The sequence below is a fragment of the Gadus morhua genome, chromosome 2 (assembly GCF_902167405.1).
Source record: "Gadus morhua chromosome 2, gadMor3.0, whole genome shotgun sequence".
NCBI lineage: Eukaryota > Metazoa > Chordata > Actinopteri > Gadiformes > Gadidae > Gadus > Gadus morhua.
The window spans coordinates 27,723,269-27,738,975 of NC_044049.1; the positions used below are offsets into that span (position 1 = coordinate 27,723,269).

The 15,707-nt window shown below is 45.5% G+C and overlaps 1 protein-coding gene and 2 long non-coding RNA genes across 3 annotated transcripts; 2 read left to right on the top strand and 1 right to left on the bottom strand.

Annotated features, from left to right (window-relative positions):
- Positions 1 to 1,854: 1,854 nt before the first annotated feature.
- LOC115530313 (uncharacterized) lies at positions 1,855 to 4,369 on the top strand. Its single transcript, XR_003973747.1, has 3 exons — positions 1,855 to 2,035; positions 3,630 to 4,253; positions 4,338 to 4,369. It is a non-coding gene; the product is annotated as an uncharacterized LOC115530313 (long non-coding RNA).
- Positions 4,370 to 9,680: 5,311 nt separating this feature from the next.
- LOC115530340 (uncharacterized) lies at positions 9,681 to 11,397 on the top strand. The gene is made up of 2 exons (XR_003973748.1): positions 9,681 to 9,879; positions 10,805 to 11,397. It is a non-coding gene; the product is annotated as an uncharacterized LOC115530340 (long non-coding RNA).
- On the bottom strand, positions 11,386 to 15,389 carry LOC115530324 (apoptosis regulator BAX). The gene is made up of 6 exons (XM_030339246.1): positions 15,240 to 15,389; positions 15,100 to 15,130; positions 14,248 to 14,412; positions 13,964 to 14,102; positions 13,687 to 13,791; positions 11,386 to 12,999 (listed from the first exon to the last, which is right to left on the bottom strand). The coding sequence occupies exons 1-6, from the start codon at positions 15,265 to 15,267 to the stop codon at positions 12,871 to 12,873; spliced, it is 597 nt and encodes a 198-aa protein (XP_030195106.1). The 5' UTR covers positions 15,268 to 15,389; the 3' UTR covers positions 11,386 to 12,870.
- Between the last annotated feature and the right edge of the window lie 318 nt (positions 15,390 to 15,707).

The following is a 15,707-nucleotide window of genomic DNA, read 5'->3' on the forward strand; positions in this document are numbered from 1 at the left end:
GGTCACGTAAACGAATCATTAAATCCACCACTAACACGCACGCGCACACACCGCAGCGACACACGCCCAGGTAACACGTTATGTTTTCAAACATAACGGCTCCGTCATCGACACACGCGCCCAGGTAAGAACACACACGCACACACCGCGACTCGCCCAGGTTAGACGTTATGTTTTTAAACATCTTACTGCTATAGAATAGCAGGCCTGTCGCACAAGTGAAGGTGCGTCCACACCAAACGCGAAGGGGCGACATGACTCCATACAAATTCAACGTAGAGACGCGAATCGGGCAGATTTTTTGCTAGAAAAATCCTGCTACAAGATTTGATTTGTAGCGCCCTGCACCGCCGAGCGCGTTCATGAGGATTTGCAATGCGACACTTTGGCTGTTTCCCGAAGTGTAGGCTGCAGCCTTTCACTCGAGTTGAAATATTTGAACTTTGCCGCGACATTCGTGTGATGACAGCCAATCAGCATTCAACAGCGTGGCCACTGAGTGACATAACGTAACAGCCAATCAGCTTTCAACAGCGTGGCCACTGAGGGACGTAACGTAACAGCCAATCAGCATTCAACAGCGTGGCCACTGAGGGACGTAACGTAACAGCCAATCAGCGTTCAACAGCGTGGCCACTGAGGGACGTAACGTAACAGCCAATCAGCATTCAACAGCGTGGCCACTGAGGGACGTAACGTAACAGCCAATCAGCATTCAACAGCGTGGCCACTGAGGGACGTAACGTAACAGCTAGTCTCGCAAAGCCAGACCAAACTACCGCAAGTAGAATGGTCTGGAGCCACGCTACCTCGAGCCGTCTATCCGTGGGGAAACTGGGCGGGCCTGTTTTTATTTCTTTAAGCCAATCACAATTGTCTAGGGCGGGGCTAAGCCCGGGAAGCAGCAGCGGTGTCCATGCTAAATAGATCATCTTTCTTCCTCAGCAAATGCTGTAAGCAAATCTTTTGCAGTTCTTTGCAATTTTCGACGGAAAGAGCCAAACGTGCCAACTTTACAGCGCTGTCAAAGTCCTCTTCAGAACTCGCCATACTGCCTAGTTTCCGAGTGTGAGGGGGAGCACAATACGGGAACGCCAGCAACCGGAAGGGGAGGAGTCGCGGCCAAATCCGACGCTAGGCAATAGACGCTGTCCACTTCCGTTCAGCCAGACTACGTAACAGCCAATCAGCGTTCAACAGCGTGGCCACTGAGGGACGTAACGTAACAGCCAATCAGCGTTCAACAGCGTGGCCACTGAGGGACGTAACGTAACAGCCAATCAGCGTTCAACAGCGTGGCCACTGAGGGACGTAACGTAACAGCCAATCAGCATTCAACAGCGTGGCCACTGAGTGACATAACGTAACAGCCAATCAGCTTTCAACAGCGTGGCCACTGAGTGACATAACGTAACAGCCAATCAGCGTTCAACAGCGTGGCCACTGAGGGACGTAACGTAACAGCCAATCAGCGTTCAACAGCGTGGCCACTGAGGGACGTAACGTAACCGCCAATCAGCATTCAACAGCGTGGCCACTGAGTGACATAACGTAACAGCCAATCAGCTTTCAACAGCGTGGCCACTGAGTGACATAACGTAACAGCCAATCAGCTTTCAACAGCGTGGCCACTGAGGGACGTAACGTAACAGCCAATCAGCGTTCAACCGGCCAACCGTTCCCCGCAGTGCCGTCCGGTGTGAACCGCAGCATGGAGGAGAAAGGGATTGTTGCCGTTTGCACTCCCGGAGCTCTATATCTAATAGTGTATAATATTATATAATTTAATGTGTTATATTACGGCCAAAAGCTGTGTGAGCCTCCGGATGGCCGTTGCGCGTAGGGATTGGGCTTCGAGGGGTTTGTTTACTGGCGTTGCTATGGTTACCGGTCTTGCGCGTTCCAACGGTTTAGCGGTGGTATCTAATAAATCGCTGTCTGATCAATACTTCATTCACTGCCTCTTCCGTGGTCATTACGATATTATGGACCGACTGCGTCCTGTTCTCCGCCGTCCCTCGCTCTTCCACAACAGGTAAAGACATGCTACGGTGGTTATCTCGGCCGTGGTTGACAATGAATTGGCATGAAGCTCCGTTGGCGGGCAAAAGATGCTTGCTTCATAACGTGAAGAGAAATTTATTAGGGGTCCAAGCCAACAGGTTGGATCCCTATTGTTTTTGTAAGGATTTTTCTTCCTATTATTATTATTCCCAGCTAGAAGTGGTACCACAGCCCAAACCGTAAATGGTGCCGACACGCCAATTGCATGACTAGATCCAGGTCGGTGAGGTGACGGCAGACGACAAAATCCAGACATGCCGGCCACTAGGTGGCGCTATACCAAGAAATACGCGTTTGGGGCTATAACTCCCACACCGAACCTTCCACAGTCAAAAACTTGTACCCACATATTCACTGGAGTCTGCTGCATCTTTTGACATAGGCCACGCCCATTTGCGTCTATAATTTTTTTTCGCAAAATCGCGAAAACCGCAAAAATGTTTTTTCCCTACTCCTCCCACATTTCTCGACCAATCAACACCAAACTTTGCACACGACATCGTCAGACGCAAACGAAAAGAAAAACTCAAACACTTTTTGATCCGACCTTCGATTACGAAACGGTAGCATTTTGAATATTTGTTTATTAGCTACGTTTTACGTCGAAACGCAAAAATTCAAAAAATACCAAAATTAGACATCGGATCAAGTCCAAATTTTAGACACATGTCGGTGCTACCCTTAATGCCGTTCAATAAAGATTTCGGAATATTTCGCCATTAGGGGGCGCAATAAACGAGGAAATTGTATATCTTCTAATTGGCTAAAGGAATGTTCTTCAAACTCAAGGGAAACCATCAAGGGGCAAACCCGATTCTATATAGAAAATATGGCCAAGAATTATTAATGTGGGCGGGAGTTTTTGGCAAAGGAAAATTGTCTTGGGAAAATTTCGCCAACAGGGCGGCGCCAAAAAACGACGACATTGTCTATCTCCTATTTGGCCAATGGAATGTTCTGAAAACGCGTTTTAGGCTATAACTCCCACACCGAAGCTCCCACAGTCAAAACCTTTATATCCACATGTTTTTCACGGTAACGTTTTGAATACTTGCTTCGCGTTGTGCCGGCGAAATGCACATTTCTTGTCGCGTTGTGCCGGCGAAATGCACACTTCTTGGACCCCTGCATAACTGCTTGCAGTTCTAGTTATGCTTGCTTCATTACGTTATAGCTGAACCTAATTGTTATACGTTGTAACATTATAGGCAATATGTTATTATATTATGTGCTCAGAAATGTGTTCCATTATCGACTGGGGTTTCCACATTATAGCTATGGGTTTAATTACAACTAGAGGTTGAGTTTGCAATGCGCGCGCTCAACCTGGAATGATAGCAATGATAATGATCATTATTGTATTTGTTAGAATTTGTGTTAGGCCTACTAATATGAATAATTGTAACAATAGCAATAATGATATTGATAACTGTAGTTATTGCTATTTTAATTAGTATTAATATTATGGACTTTGTGTTTGGTTGGCTGTGGGTCCTGTGATGTTTAGAGACGATGTCGTTCTGTTTTAGAGCTCATATCTTCTGTATTCCTCTGTCCTGTCCTAGACTCACCGTCACCCTGGATAGAGGGGAGAGAGAACTTACTGGATGAACTCGGTGAGGGTTTTATCCAAGTTATTAAATCAATCGTGTCATTAACATTCATTTCAAAAACACCCTCTGCTTCTGTGATTCATATTGTGGTCTACTAAGGTCAGGTTTCTATCGTCGTCTATTAAGGTCATGCTTCTATGTGGTCTGTTAAGGTCAGGTCTCAGGGTTGTGTGTCCGTAACGAAGACCGTAAGATAAGCAGTTCTCTGTTTGTTCAGGATGTTCTTTTACATTCAACAGATGAATTGACACTTCAGGGCTGGATGCTTCACGACAAGAATCTCTACCGTGTTTCTACTACGAAGAAGGGCTGGAGGGCCAGTAGAGAAGACTGTCAGAAGAGAAAGGCAGACCTGGTGGTCATCAACAGCAGAGAAGAACTGGTGTGTGTGTGTGTGTGTGTGTGTGTGTGTGTGTGTGTGTGTGTGTGTGTACTTTGTGGTCATGACAACAGATGCTATTACCTTTGGAAACAGGCGTTTGTCAGCAGATTGATGGGTTCTTCCTGGATTGGACTGAGTGATCGAGAGAAGGAGGGGACCCACAAGTGGGTGGATGGTACCCCCATGACCTCAAGGTAAGGCTGAAGACTCTGTTCAGCAGCATCTCTTCTCTGAGAGTGACAGACTGACCTCCACTGTCTCCTCCTCGTGGTTCTCAGTTGGAGACACGTTAAACCACGCGATGACGGCGGAGCAAGAGACTGTGTCGTAGCAGGGGAGGACGGCTGGTCTGAAGAGCCATGTAACAGACTGCACCACTGGATCTGTGAGAAGGTCCTAGACCTGGATCATCTGGAGGCTGAGCGGAACAAAGAGGGTCCGTAGACTTTGTTTGTGTTCATTAGTGGAGAACGGTTCCTCCTTTCTGTTCTCTGTGCCGTAGATACAGTAAATACACTCTTTAAGAGTTGAAAGGTTGTTGGATGTGCTTAGGTCTACTGAGGTCAGGTTTCTATTGTGGTCTACTGAGGTCAGGTCACAAGGGTCAACCCTTTCCGGGTTCACTTGCACTAGTTTCTATTGGAGCTGCTGAACGGTTTTGCGTTCTCCTCCACAAGCTCCGCCCCCGACTCGTTAATCTCTTCGTGGAGTGACTTCCCCTCCCTGGGTAATCTTTGTAGACATTGCTGTGATACTCAATCATGTATGAAAAGGGAGGCCAGAATACTGGGTGTGAATCCCCTGGTCGCCCTCTAGTGGACAGGTGTTAGGAGAGAGTGAAGGGAGTGTCTGACGCTGCATCTCTAGATCCGTGTTGTAGACGTTCACTCCTCTCCTCCTGGTTTCTTCAGGTTCAGTGATGCCCACGGAGGAGGAGGAGGCCCCCAGCATCACAGAGTTCCACTCCTCTACCCACGTGTTGCCCGTGGGCCAAACGGCCCGCTACACCTGCCACGCCGGCGGCACGCCGGAGCCCACAGTAGAGTGGCTCCACAACGGCAGGCCCCTGGAGAGGGACGGCACAGACGACCAATCAGAGGCCTGGGTGGAGAGGGGCTTCCTCTTCGTCAGAGGTGGGAGGTACGGCGTGAACACGGTCTGCTGCGTGGCGAGTAACAGCGCTGGCACGGCCAATCACAGCGCTGAGCTGCTCGTCTTTGGTAAGTCCTGGATCCAAGGAGAGACGTTTGTTGATATATTCATCCTATTTTTAATTGATCACTTATGTCCCTGCTTGTTTACATTGTGTTATATATCTATCACTGTTTGTTCATTGTTCATTGTTATTGTCTTAATGTATGCACCTTACTCACCATGCCAAATTCCTGGTTGGTGTAAAACCCTTCTTGGCAATTAAATCCTTTCTGATTCTGATTCTGATTGTTGATGTTTTCTTAACATGGTTGTTGATGTATTCATAATATTGTTGTTGATGTATTCATAACGTTATTGTTGAGGTGTGTGTATCTATGAATGTGTACATAGTATATGTATGTATGTGTTCATATCTATGTATATGTACACAGAGCGCAGGAGAACAGTACTAGTGATGATGATGATGATGAGGATGAAGAGCGGTTCAGCAGCTCATCATGTCTGGTTCTCCCTCAGATGCCTGTGACCTCACACTGGACCCCAACACGGCCAACGGATACCTCTCTCTGTCTGAGGACAACAGGAAGGTGACGATGGTTAGAGAGTTCCAGTCATATCCGGATAACCCAGACAGATTTGACCACTGGTCCCAGGTGTTGGGTAGAGAGGCTCTGACTGGCCGCTGTTACTGGGAGGTAGAGTGGGAAGAATGGGTTTATATAGGAGTGGCATACAGAGGAATCACAAGGAGAGGACAGGGTCGTGACAGCTGGCTTGGATATAACAACAAGTCCTGGAGTCTTCATTGTCATGATGGTTATTACTCTGTCCAGTACAACGGTAGTTATACAGCCCTCCCTCTCCGCCCCGCTGGCTCCACCAGAGTAGGAGTGTATCTGGACCGGCCTGCTGGCTCTCTGTCCTTCTACAGAGTGTCCCCAGGTGGAGGAGGGTCCTCAGACACACTGACACACCTCCACACCTTCTGGTCCTCCTTCACCCAGGAGGACCTCCTCCCGGGGGGGAGGTTCTGGGTAGTGGGGGGGTCAGCCTCTCTGTGTCGGTTGTAGAAAACAAAAGGACCTCCTCCGGGCTCTGGGCTCATCAGCGGTATTTACGTGGCCCCTGCGTAAATACACACACACACACACACACACACACACACACACACACACAGACACACACACACACACACACACACACACACACACACACACACACACACACACACACACACACACACACACACACACACTCCTTCTCTCGATCACTCAGTCCAATCCAGGAAGAACCCATCAATCTGCTGACAAACGCCTGTTTCCAAAGGTAATAGCATCTGTTGTCATGACCACAAAGTACACACACACACACACACACACACACACACACACACACACACACACACACACGAAGGGTGCTGAGGGGGGTCGGCGGGGCCGCTCCCTCTCTGTCTCTGTCTCTCTCTCTGTCTCTCTCTCTCTCTCTCTCTCTCTCTCTCCCTCCCCCCCTCCCCCCCTCCCCCTCCCTCTCCCTCTCCCTGTCTCTCCCTGTCTCTCTCTCTCTCTCTCTCTCTCTCTCTCTCTCTCTCTCTCCCTCTCCCTCTCCCTCTCTCTCTCTCTCTCTCTCTCTCTCTCTCTCTCTCTCTCTCTCTCTCTCTCTCTCTCTCTCTCTCTCTCTCTCTCTCTCTCTCTCTCTTCTGGTATAGCATGATAAACCATGAAAAGGCTTTTAAGATCTCCCATAGTTAGATAAGCACATTTATTATTTGAAATGTACATAAAATACCTATTGATGGTCAATCTTTATATATAACAATTTAAGTCTTAAGGGCTCTTATATCATCATTTTTGTCATAATCCTGATATGCGACCTGATTTAAAGCAGATGTTATATTTGATTCATAATAACCAAGATGTCGATGGGATAATGTTGCATGTTGTAAATGACCTTAAACTGAATCTTGATTTTTTGTGTTCTGTTGGGAACCAAGCGGCCACAGAACATGTTCAGTTATTAAAGATATGTGCTCACCTGTTGATGATTTGTAAAGTCTGCTGCTTCTATTGTTTTAGTCCTCGTGTTTATTGTGTACATGTAAGGGACTATTTTTCTGTCTTTTTTGTTAATGAAGCATAATTGTAATAAACAACTCAGTGGATCCAACTGAATGTTCTCATGTGTTCAGCCAATGATTTCTTGTTTTATTAGTGAATAATGCTTCCATAAGTGCCTTAATAATAATAATATATTAATCAGAAATTATACATAAAACAAATGTTATTCCGATTTTATTCTGGGACCTCCTCCCTGGGTTTTGGTTGGGGGGGGGGGCCTCAGTGTCGGTTGTAGAAAGAAACCACAGACAGACGGCCGGACACTCTCTCACTGCCCTTCTTCCTCTTCTGTTGGGTAATGATTGATTGATTGATTGATTGATTCTTTTAATGACCACACAGCCAGGCTGGTGGAATTTGTTGTCAGCTTGGTACAGGTTCCAACTTACAAAACATATAACACAGATATACATACTGTTGAGTATTCTCGAAGAAAGTTGTCCAATCCCGGGTTGCTTTAACTCACTTCATTTATTATAAAGTCGTCGGCATGTTTCGGTATGGTAACTGAAGCTATACGGAGGGAATTGTTTCTAACGCGAGTGAGAGGAAAATACCGTGATCTACTTCAAGCCCCCCGGGCTAAGGCCCGGGTGGCTTGCTGCGCCGTCTACCTATTGAACTCTTCTCCTCTATGGGCCACGGGCAGAGGCCCGTGACCCTTCGCGGGTGTCTCTGAAAATCTCTGGCCCCTTCTGGTAGTGTGCACAGGTAAGGGACCGTCAAGTGGGCGTGGCCTAGTGGGCGTGGTGGCTTCGGCTTCTTCAGGTGATGCCTTCTGTGGTGGAGCCGCTTTCAATAAGGTCTTGCTCCCCTAGTGGCTATGTATAGTATTTACGGCTTATATGTTTGGTCGTGCTTCATTGGGTCTATGTGTGGGTAGCTTAGATTCTTAAAATACGTAACAATCCCTCCTTGGTCATCTTAGATGACCATACAATAATATTTTAAATCAAAAACACCATTTACCACACCGAAAACATAGTCAAATTAGGATCAATCATCAACACCATCAACCGGAGTGGAAACAAGTCTATCGAATAGAGAAAAACCACTACGCGTCCCCATAATACTGAGACGGCATTCACCTTGTGGGTCTCATTGGAAATACAGGTCATTATTTAACAATACAACAATGAACATGAATCTTGTTATCATACAATCACATGGCCAAACAGCACACAAACAAAACTATCAATAGAAATCCTGAGCTAATACTCTTGGTCATGTGCTACAAGGTCATACAATTTTCATCATGTGCAAAAGTAAAGTAAAAATTGGTAGTCATAATACAATTTTTTAAAAATTCAAGATTATTATTGATAGCCTAGCATGGATTCGGGTGGTTCAGGTGATCTTCGTGCATTGGTTCGCTGTTGCATGTGGGTGGTTTTGGGCGTTGTTATTATCGTAGCCATTGTTTCTTCTGTCGCCGTCGGGCCTGTAATTCATGAACCCAAGACTCGTCCCTCCTTGTCAAGGGCTCAACTCTTGATCAAATGATTTATACTTACCTCAGACGTGTGTGGCCTGTTGAAGTTGTTTTAGCGTCGCGCCCGCCGGGATTCTAGGGACTTTCTTCCAAACGTCGGTGGTCACCATCTTTGTTGAGTATTCTCGAAGAAAGTTGTCAATCCCGGGTTGCTTTAACTCACTTCATTTGCGTAGTGTCCGTTTGTGGTAGAGTGAATCAAGGGATGGAATATCCTACCCATGATGCTTTGCGCGAGAATATAGACCTGATTGGATGAGACTATCCTATGTGAAGTGAACTAGAATCCTAAGATCAATACATTTCAAAATAATTTCACACTTCAAACAGACGAAAAACGCAAAAGGCATATCCATATTTGACTCCTTTTTGGCTTTCAGACTGACTATCTGTCTATCTGACCCCGGATCAGCCGGCACCAGAACATTACATTGCAGCAGCCGGGGACCCTCTGAGCACCAATCCAGGGTCCCTATTAACATAGTATGCATAGTATACATAGTATGCATAGTATACAGTGGTACAAAGGAAGACAAGGATGCACACCAATTATATTCAAATACCTTTATTTATGAAGTTGCTTGTTGCTTGATGCAGAATGATGTAATGAAGCTATGCATGAGGATTTTTAAATATAAGCTATAAGATATTTTTGTACAACAGTGATGTTAAATACTTTGACAACAACAAACCCTGTATTATTTTATGGCCAGACGTTTCCAATATAATAGATTTCATAAAAAAAAATAGTGGATAGTTATAGGATTACAGTTTCTACTATATATGTAGGACTACTGCAAAAATGAGAAAGCACCATTTTATATGGACTCAAGTAACTGATAAACCATTGAGGGCTGGGGAACGTCTAATTTGCAGGGATTTCTATTGTCCCCCATTGCTCAACCGAGACACACCCCTCTGCCTTCACTCCTCCCTTCGCTGTAATCTCTGCCACTTCCTTCACCTCCTCCGTCAGACACTGCTCCATTCGTGTTGACTGCCCAGAGTCCACGGATTTGATCTCAGGAAAATAACCTCCACCTCCACCTCCAGGCACCCGTGAGCATGACCTCCTTCAAACGTTCCTTTGCCTCATGAGTTTGTTAAATGTTGTTGTTGTCAAAGTCCATGGTTTTGCTATTGTTCCAGAGCTCCGTGCTGTTATCCATGTCGTAACTTGATTACGCGGCCCAAGCCCTTAACCAGGTGGCCTGAGAACAGAAGCCTTCATTGTTTAAATGGGAACGCAAGTGAACTGGAGAGAACGGCGTAGAACAGCCGTACGTCTTGCATGACATGAAAAAAATATGCATTGATGGAATTTTATCTGAATTGTTGATATTTCACCATGCGGTCGCTACATGGTCAGGTGATTGCAATTGTAGACAGGATGTATCCAGAGAACAAGGCATGTCCCATGTTCACTAGCCAGGATGTGTTTCCCTTAGAAGCAAGGAAGTTCATTCGACGCTCAGCTGTGGGGCGAAAATCATGGCATGTTTGCATAGTAGAAAGACCAATGTTAATGAAGCCAATATTGACCAAAGGAGGTCTTATATCTAAAGCTGTAACGACTGACCGCTTCATAGCACACAGATGCTTTGTCTAGTGGTGCTGGGGATATGGGCGGAGTTCCCTTTCAATTATGTTCTATACATTCTATAAATTCTGTAACCTGTGAGGTGTTCATTAAAAGGTCACTACCCAAATCTTTCATGTGTTGTGTTTAAATTGTTGTACTTCGAGTTTAATATTTTATTTACCTGGGGCTGCCTATACATCTGCCTCAGACCGCCTCAATATCGAAGCGGGAACTAAGGCAGCAATTACATCCCCCTTTGGTGGCTTTTCGTACAGAATTGCATGTACAAGCGTCAACAAAGATGCGAATCCAGACGTGAAGTATCACACACATACAATGAGCCAACTGTAGCCGGGACTCTGCCCTTCAAAAAATGAATCCAGTCTGTCCTGTCCTTTTCAGGTTTTGGGAGATTGTCAGTGGTGGGTTCGCCCTGCGTCTCTCCAAGAGCTCCGCAAGGAAAGGTCCCCAGATGGGAAGTCCCCCTGCATCTCCGGGAGCTCCGCAAGGAGAAGTCCAATCCACTGACAAAAGCAAGGACTTCTTATACTGTGGCAGACAGGCCTCAAGGATGCTGAGAACAGCTGTGCCCCCCAATACAAATATAGTATTGTTTAAGCCATATTGTAATCCATCGATGAACCTCCTGTGGATGTCCTAAGGGGGGGTAAACGCCGTGCCTTATCAGATGGAACCCTGGCTTCTCGACCCACCCCAGAGGTTCACCAAAACAGCCCCATACCACCAAACGGAAAATATTGTTATTTCCCATTATATGTCCTTCAACCGAACGTCTTCCATAGACATGTTGTAGCTCCATTGGTCGCTACGCTAGCTAATGGTGGCTGCAGGGACTATGGACCTTTTTATTGCACTTTATTATGTGCAATGGAAAGTAAACGTATTCACAATTTACATTACTGCACAACCTATGACAACATAAATAACATGCTGTAATAACGCAAGCATTTTACCAAATAAGATTCAAGATTTAAGATGATTTATTTATTGTCACATGTCATATTAGGGGTGCGGGATTATGGCCAACATGATTATCACAATTATTTTGATCAATACTGATATCCCGATTATTTACCACGATTATTCATTTGATTGACAAATATTTGTATTGAACGATCACGTTAACATGACACTGCTTTAATAACCGTGAACCACTGTGCTACATTCCTGCTAATGTACAAATCTTTGCATAGATATCACCAACTTAAATCAACAGGGCACAGATTTGACAATGTTTAAATTGTAAAAGATTTGTTCAACTTGCAAATAAGGCGTTTAAATAAATAGGATTACTAAAATAAATATGCCACCAGAGAATGCACCAGTAGAAAAGGCATTCTCCCTGACGTTTTGAATACAGCGCTGGTGACGCCACTTTGGAAAAATAATTGCGCGAGGGGATAACATACCTATTGTCCAGTATGTTTACCATTTTCTTGAAGACTTCATTACTGACGGTGTTTATTGGACACATATCTTTGGCCAAATGGAATGTGATTGCATTGGCCGATGCAACACTTTCATAGCATTCATGCATTCGTCAGTCTATTTTGTGGTGTGTGTTCAGGTGGCCGAATGAATTAGTTGTGTTGCCTTGCGGCGCTGACACAGCTCTACAGCACACTTTGAAGATTGTTTGATGCTGGTTCAAATCGCTTGCCCTAAATCCGAAATATTTCCAGATAACGGACGATGATCCGCAACGAGGGACGAGCTCTTCGACTAAGGGCCGTGTCAGACATGCAGCCGAGCCAGAGCGTATACTGCATGGACGGGGCCCGCTTATTTAGTTAGTTATTTTTGCGGAGCATGCATTATTTTTTTTGCCCTATCTCAAATACAAATATAAAAAAATCTGTTTGTAAAAATAATTTGGCAATCTGAAGAAACCTATCCTTACACTACACCACTGAGTAACTGAATGTGACTGATACTGATAACAGGCTGGTATAACCGATTTCTCTGTCAAAATGAGAGTAAGATCAAAATCTGTAGGTGAAATGGAGTCATAACTACCACTAAGCAATCACCCAAATGGCTGGCAGCGGCCCTGGCCTCAGGCCCTCCGTGGCCCTGGCCTCAGGCCCTCCGTGGCCCTGGCCTCAGGCCCTCCGTGGCCCTGGCTTCAGGCCCTCCGTGGCCCTGGCCTCAGGCCCTCCGTGGCCCTGGCTTCAGGCCCTCCGTGGCCCTGGCTTCAGGCCCTCCGTGGCCCTGGCCTCAGGCCCTCCGTGGCCCTGGCTTCAGGCCCTCCGTGGCCCTGGCTTCAGGCCCTCCGTGGCCCTGGCCTCAGGCCCTCCGTGGCCCTGGCCTCAAGCCCTCCGTGGCCCTGGCCTCAGGCCCTCCGTGGCCCTGGCCTCAGGCCCTCCGTGGCCCTGGCTTCAGGCCCTCCGTGGCCCTGGCCTCAGGCCCTCCGTGGCCCTGGCCTCAGGCCCTCCGTGGCCCTGGCTTCAGGCCCTCCGTGTCCGCTTCCAGGCGACGATGCTCAGGAAGGCCAGGCCGGCGATGATGATGAGTGTCTGCTTGGTGGTGAGTGGCATGCCCTGCATACGGCCACTTAGCTCCGACAGACAGTTGCTCTGTTGATATGAGAGAGAGAGATAAGGGGGCCGAGAGAGAGAGATAAGGGGGCGAGAGAGAGAGAGCGAGAGCGAGATATAAATTATGTTAAGCCAGAATTTAATATGAATTGAATATGAGCCATATGTTAGCTATGATGTAAGAGAAGTGGAAAAGAACGATTCACAATTAAAGTACATAATTGTGATTTCAGGTGAATTGCTATTTTTAATTGAACAATTTCACATTGAGGGAATGAAATTAAACCATTGGTAGGAGTACTCAGAACTTTTAATGAAGTGAAAGTAGCAATTAGTGTAAACAAATTGATCAAGTAAAAGTCCTGTACTTATTTAATAGCACATAAGTGTTAGAAATAAATATACCTAAAGTACCAAAAGTCTTAAGAAGGGCCCATTTAAGAATCGTATGTAATCCCTGGAATATAAATAGGGATAGCTTGTAATTAGCTAATAACCTGGAATAATTTATCATGATGTTTAAATTGATTTATATTTTGTATTGATAATCTAAATCTGCAAAGTAAATGGGAAGTTAATTTAGTTTAATTAAGTCTTGTGTACAGAATTATTTCTGTACAAATATCCGTCCTGTTTCTTATTCCACCAGTATAACTTTGCTGTAGTGTTCTGTATCTAAGGTCAGACTAAAGTAAGACTCAAGTGTGTGGGAAAGGCTTAACCTACCCATCCTCCATGGCTAGTGACCCAGCCCAGTAGTTTCTCCTTGAAGTAATTCAACGCTATCTTGAAGATCTCAATCACCTGTAGAGGCAGATTATCTTCCATCACCTGGAAGCCATAGGGACACACACACACACACACACACACACGCACACACACACACATTTAAATAATTGTGAAACATATAGTTTGGGTGGTTGTGGGCAGATTTGTGTTGTTTTTTTGGTCTGTGTAAAGCAGGGGGTTGATCAGTGTTGTTTGCACACACACTAACACACACCTTTATTGCCATCCTTCCGGCAACATAGAACAGCAATATGATTTTATCCCAGGTCACTCCATTCTTAAACACTTTGCCTGCCAGCTGTGAGAACTTGTCCATCATTGAACCTGGCATTCGAATCACCCCATCGATGGAGCTTTGAGAGAGGAAAACAGAAGCCGCAGGCATTATAAATGGATTATGGAATGCATGATTTCGAGATGAATTTGGATGCAAGAAAAGTGCTGGTTTGAGGTGCACTGAAAATTATGAAAAAGAACGAGCCAATGTAAATAACATACTCTTGTAACTCTTGGTTGCCTTTGAGAAGGGAGCTCTGTTGGCGAACCCTTCGGCCCAACTCATCCATCAAATCTCTCTCCGCCTCACTCTGCGGCTCGGGGCCCGATGGCAGCGCCGGAGCCTCGACGTCCAGGTGGCCCTCCCTCAGCTCCTCCTCCATGACCCTAAGACATGCTGGGGGTTATCCGTCGCCTCAACACAGAACCATTAGCGATGATCACACTGCTTATTAATTCTTAAAAGCTCACAGACCTCTGATCCTACGTTTATTACTAATTATGTGTAAAGGACAACACCGTTCTGGGTTACCAGAACGGTAGAATTATATTAGCAGTTGAATTATGAGCATGGAATTTTAACGTATCTACATTTATAACTTGTAACTTTGATTGTAAGCTGTTACGTATTTTAAGAATCTAAGCTTCCCTCACTTGCCCACTAGGAAGTAGGACCAAACATATAAGCTGCGTTACCCTCACATAGCCACAAGGGGAGCATGACGTTATTGAAGGCTGCTCCCTCTTCACCTTTAATTAAGTGAAGAAGCCGAAGCCATAACGTCACCCCGGCCACGCCCACTAGGCCACGCCCACTTGGCGGTCTCTACCTGAGGACAAGGGGTGAATAGTGGCCAGAGATTTTCAGCGACACCCGCGAGGGGACATGGGCCTTTGCCCATGTCCCGTAGTAGCCAGAGTTATTATCTCTCACACGTGTTCTACCAATTCCTAGAATTCCCTCCGTATAGCATCAGTTTACCATACCGAAAATACTTTATACAAATAAAGTCTCTTTAAAGCTATTCCTTTGGATTCGACCCCTCTTTCCAAGAAGAACATTGCAAAGCTTACCCTCTGAGACAAGCCTCCGCTATCCGTTCATCTGTTGAAAACGTTGGGGATGCTCCACTTACATGACTTAAGTAATGTAAATCGCCGAAACACCAAATGTAACTATTATCATATCCTTCTCGTTTTGTAGACACACTTACCTGATATTTCATCTCCGCCACCGTCCATTGTATAGGCCTTACTTTCTCTTTCGTCAACGATGTAAACCTATACGACTCTTACGTGGATAGTCTTCAGACCCGTCCAGGAAGTGCTTTGCGGGATCTTTTGATCCTATTGAAATAGCAAATTTAATGACATGACAAAAATGTCAGGTAATTAGGCCTACGTTATGTATATCTAGTTATTCTCAACACGTTGGCTTTACCTGCCTTGTTGAAATCTTTATATTTGTTTGTTCAAGATCGTGTGGCTGTTTCATGGTTTGAATTATTTTATGTCTTTACAATTGTATGGCAGTCAAGGGCATCACAACCTAATGTTTGGTAGGCTATATTTAGAGGTAGGGTAGGGGGAGGATTGTTTCAAAACACAGATGACCAATGGTTTACTATTTCGTTATTTCAAAGTCGTTTCAGTAATGGTCAATTAGGGTCTGTCATGGTCCG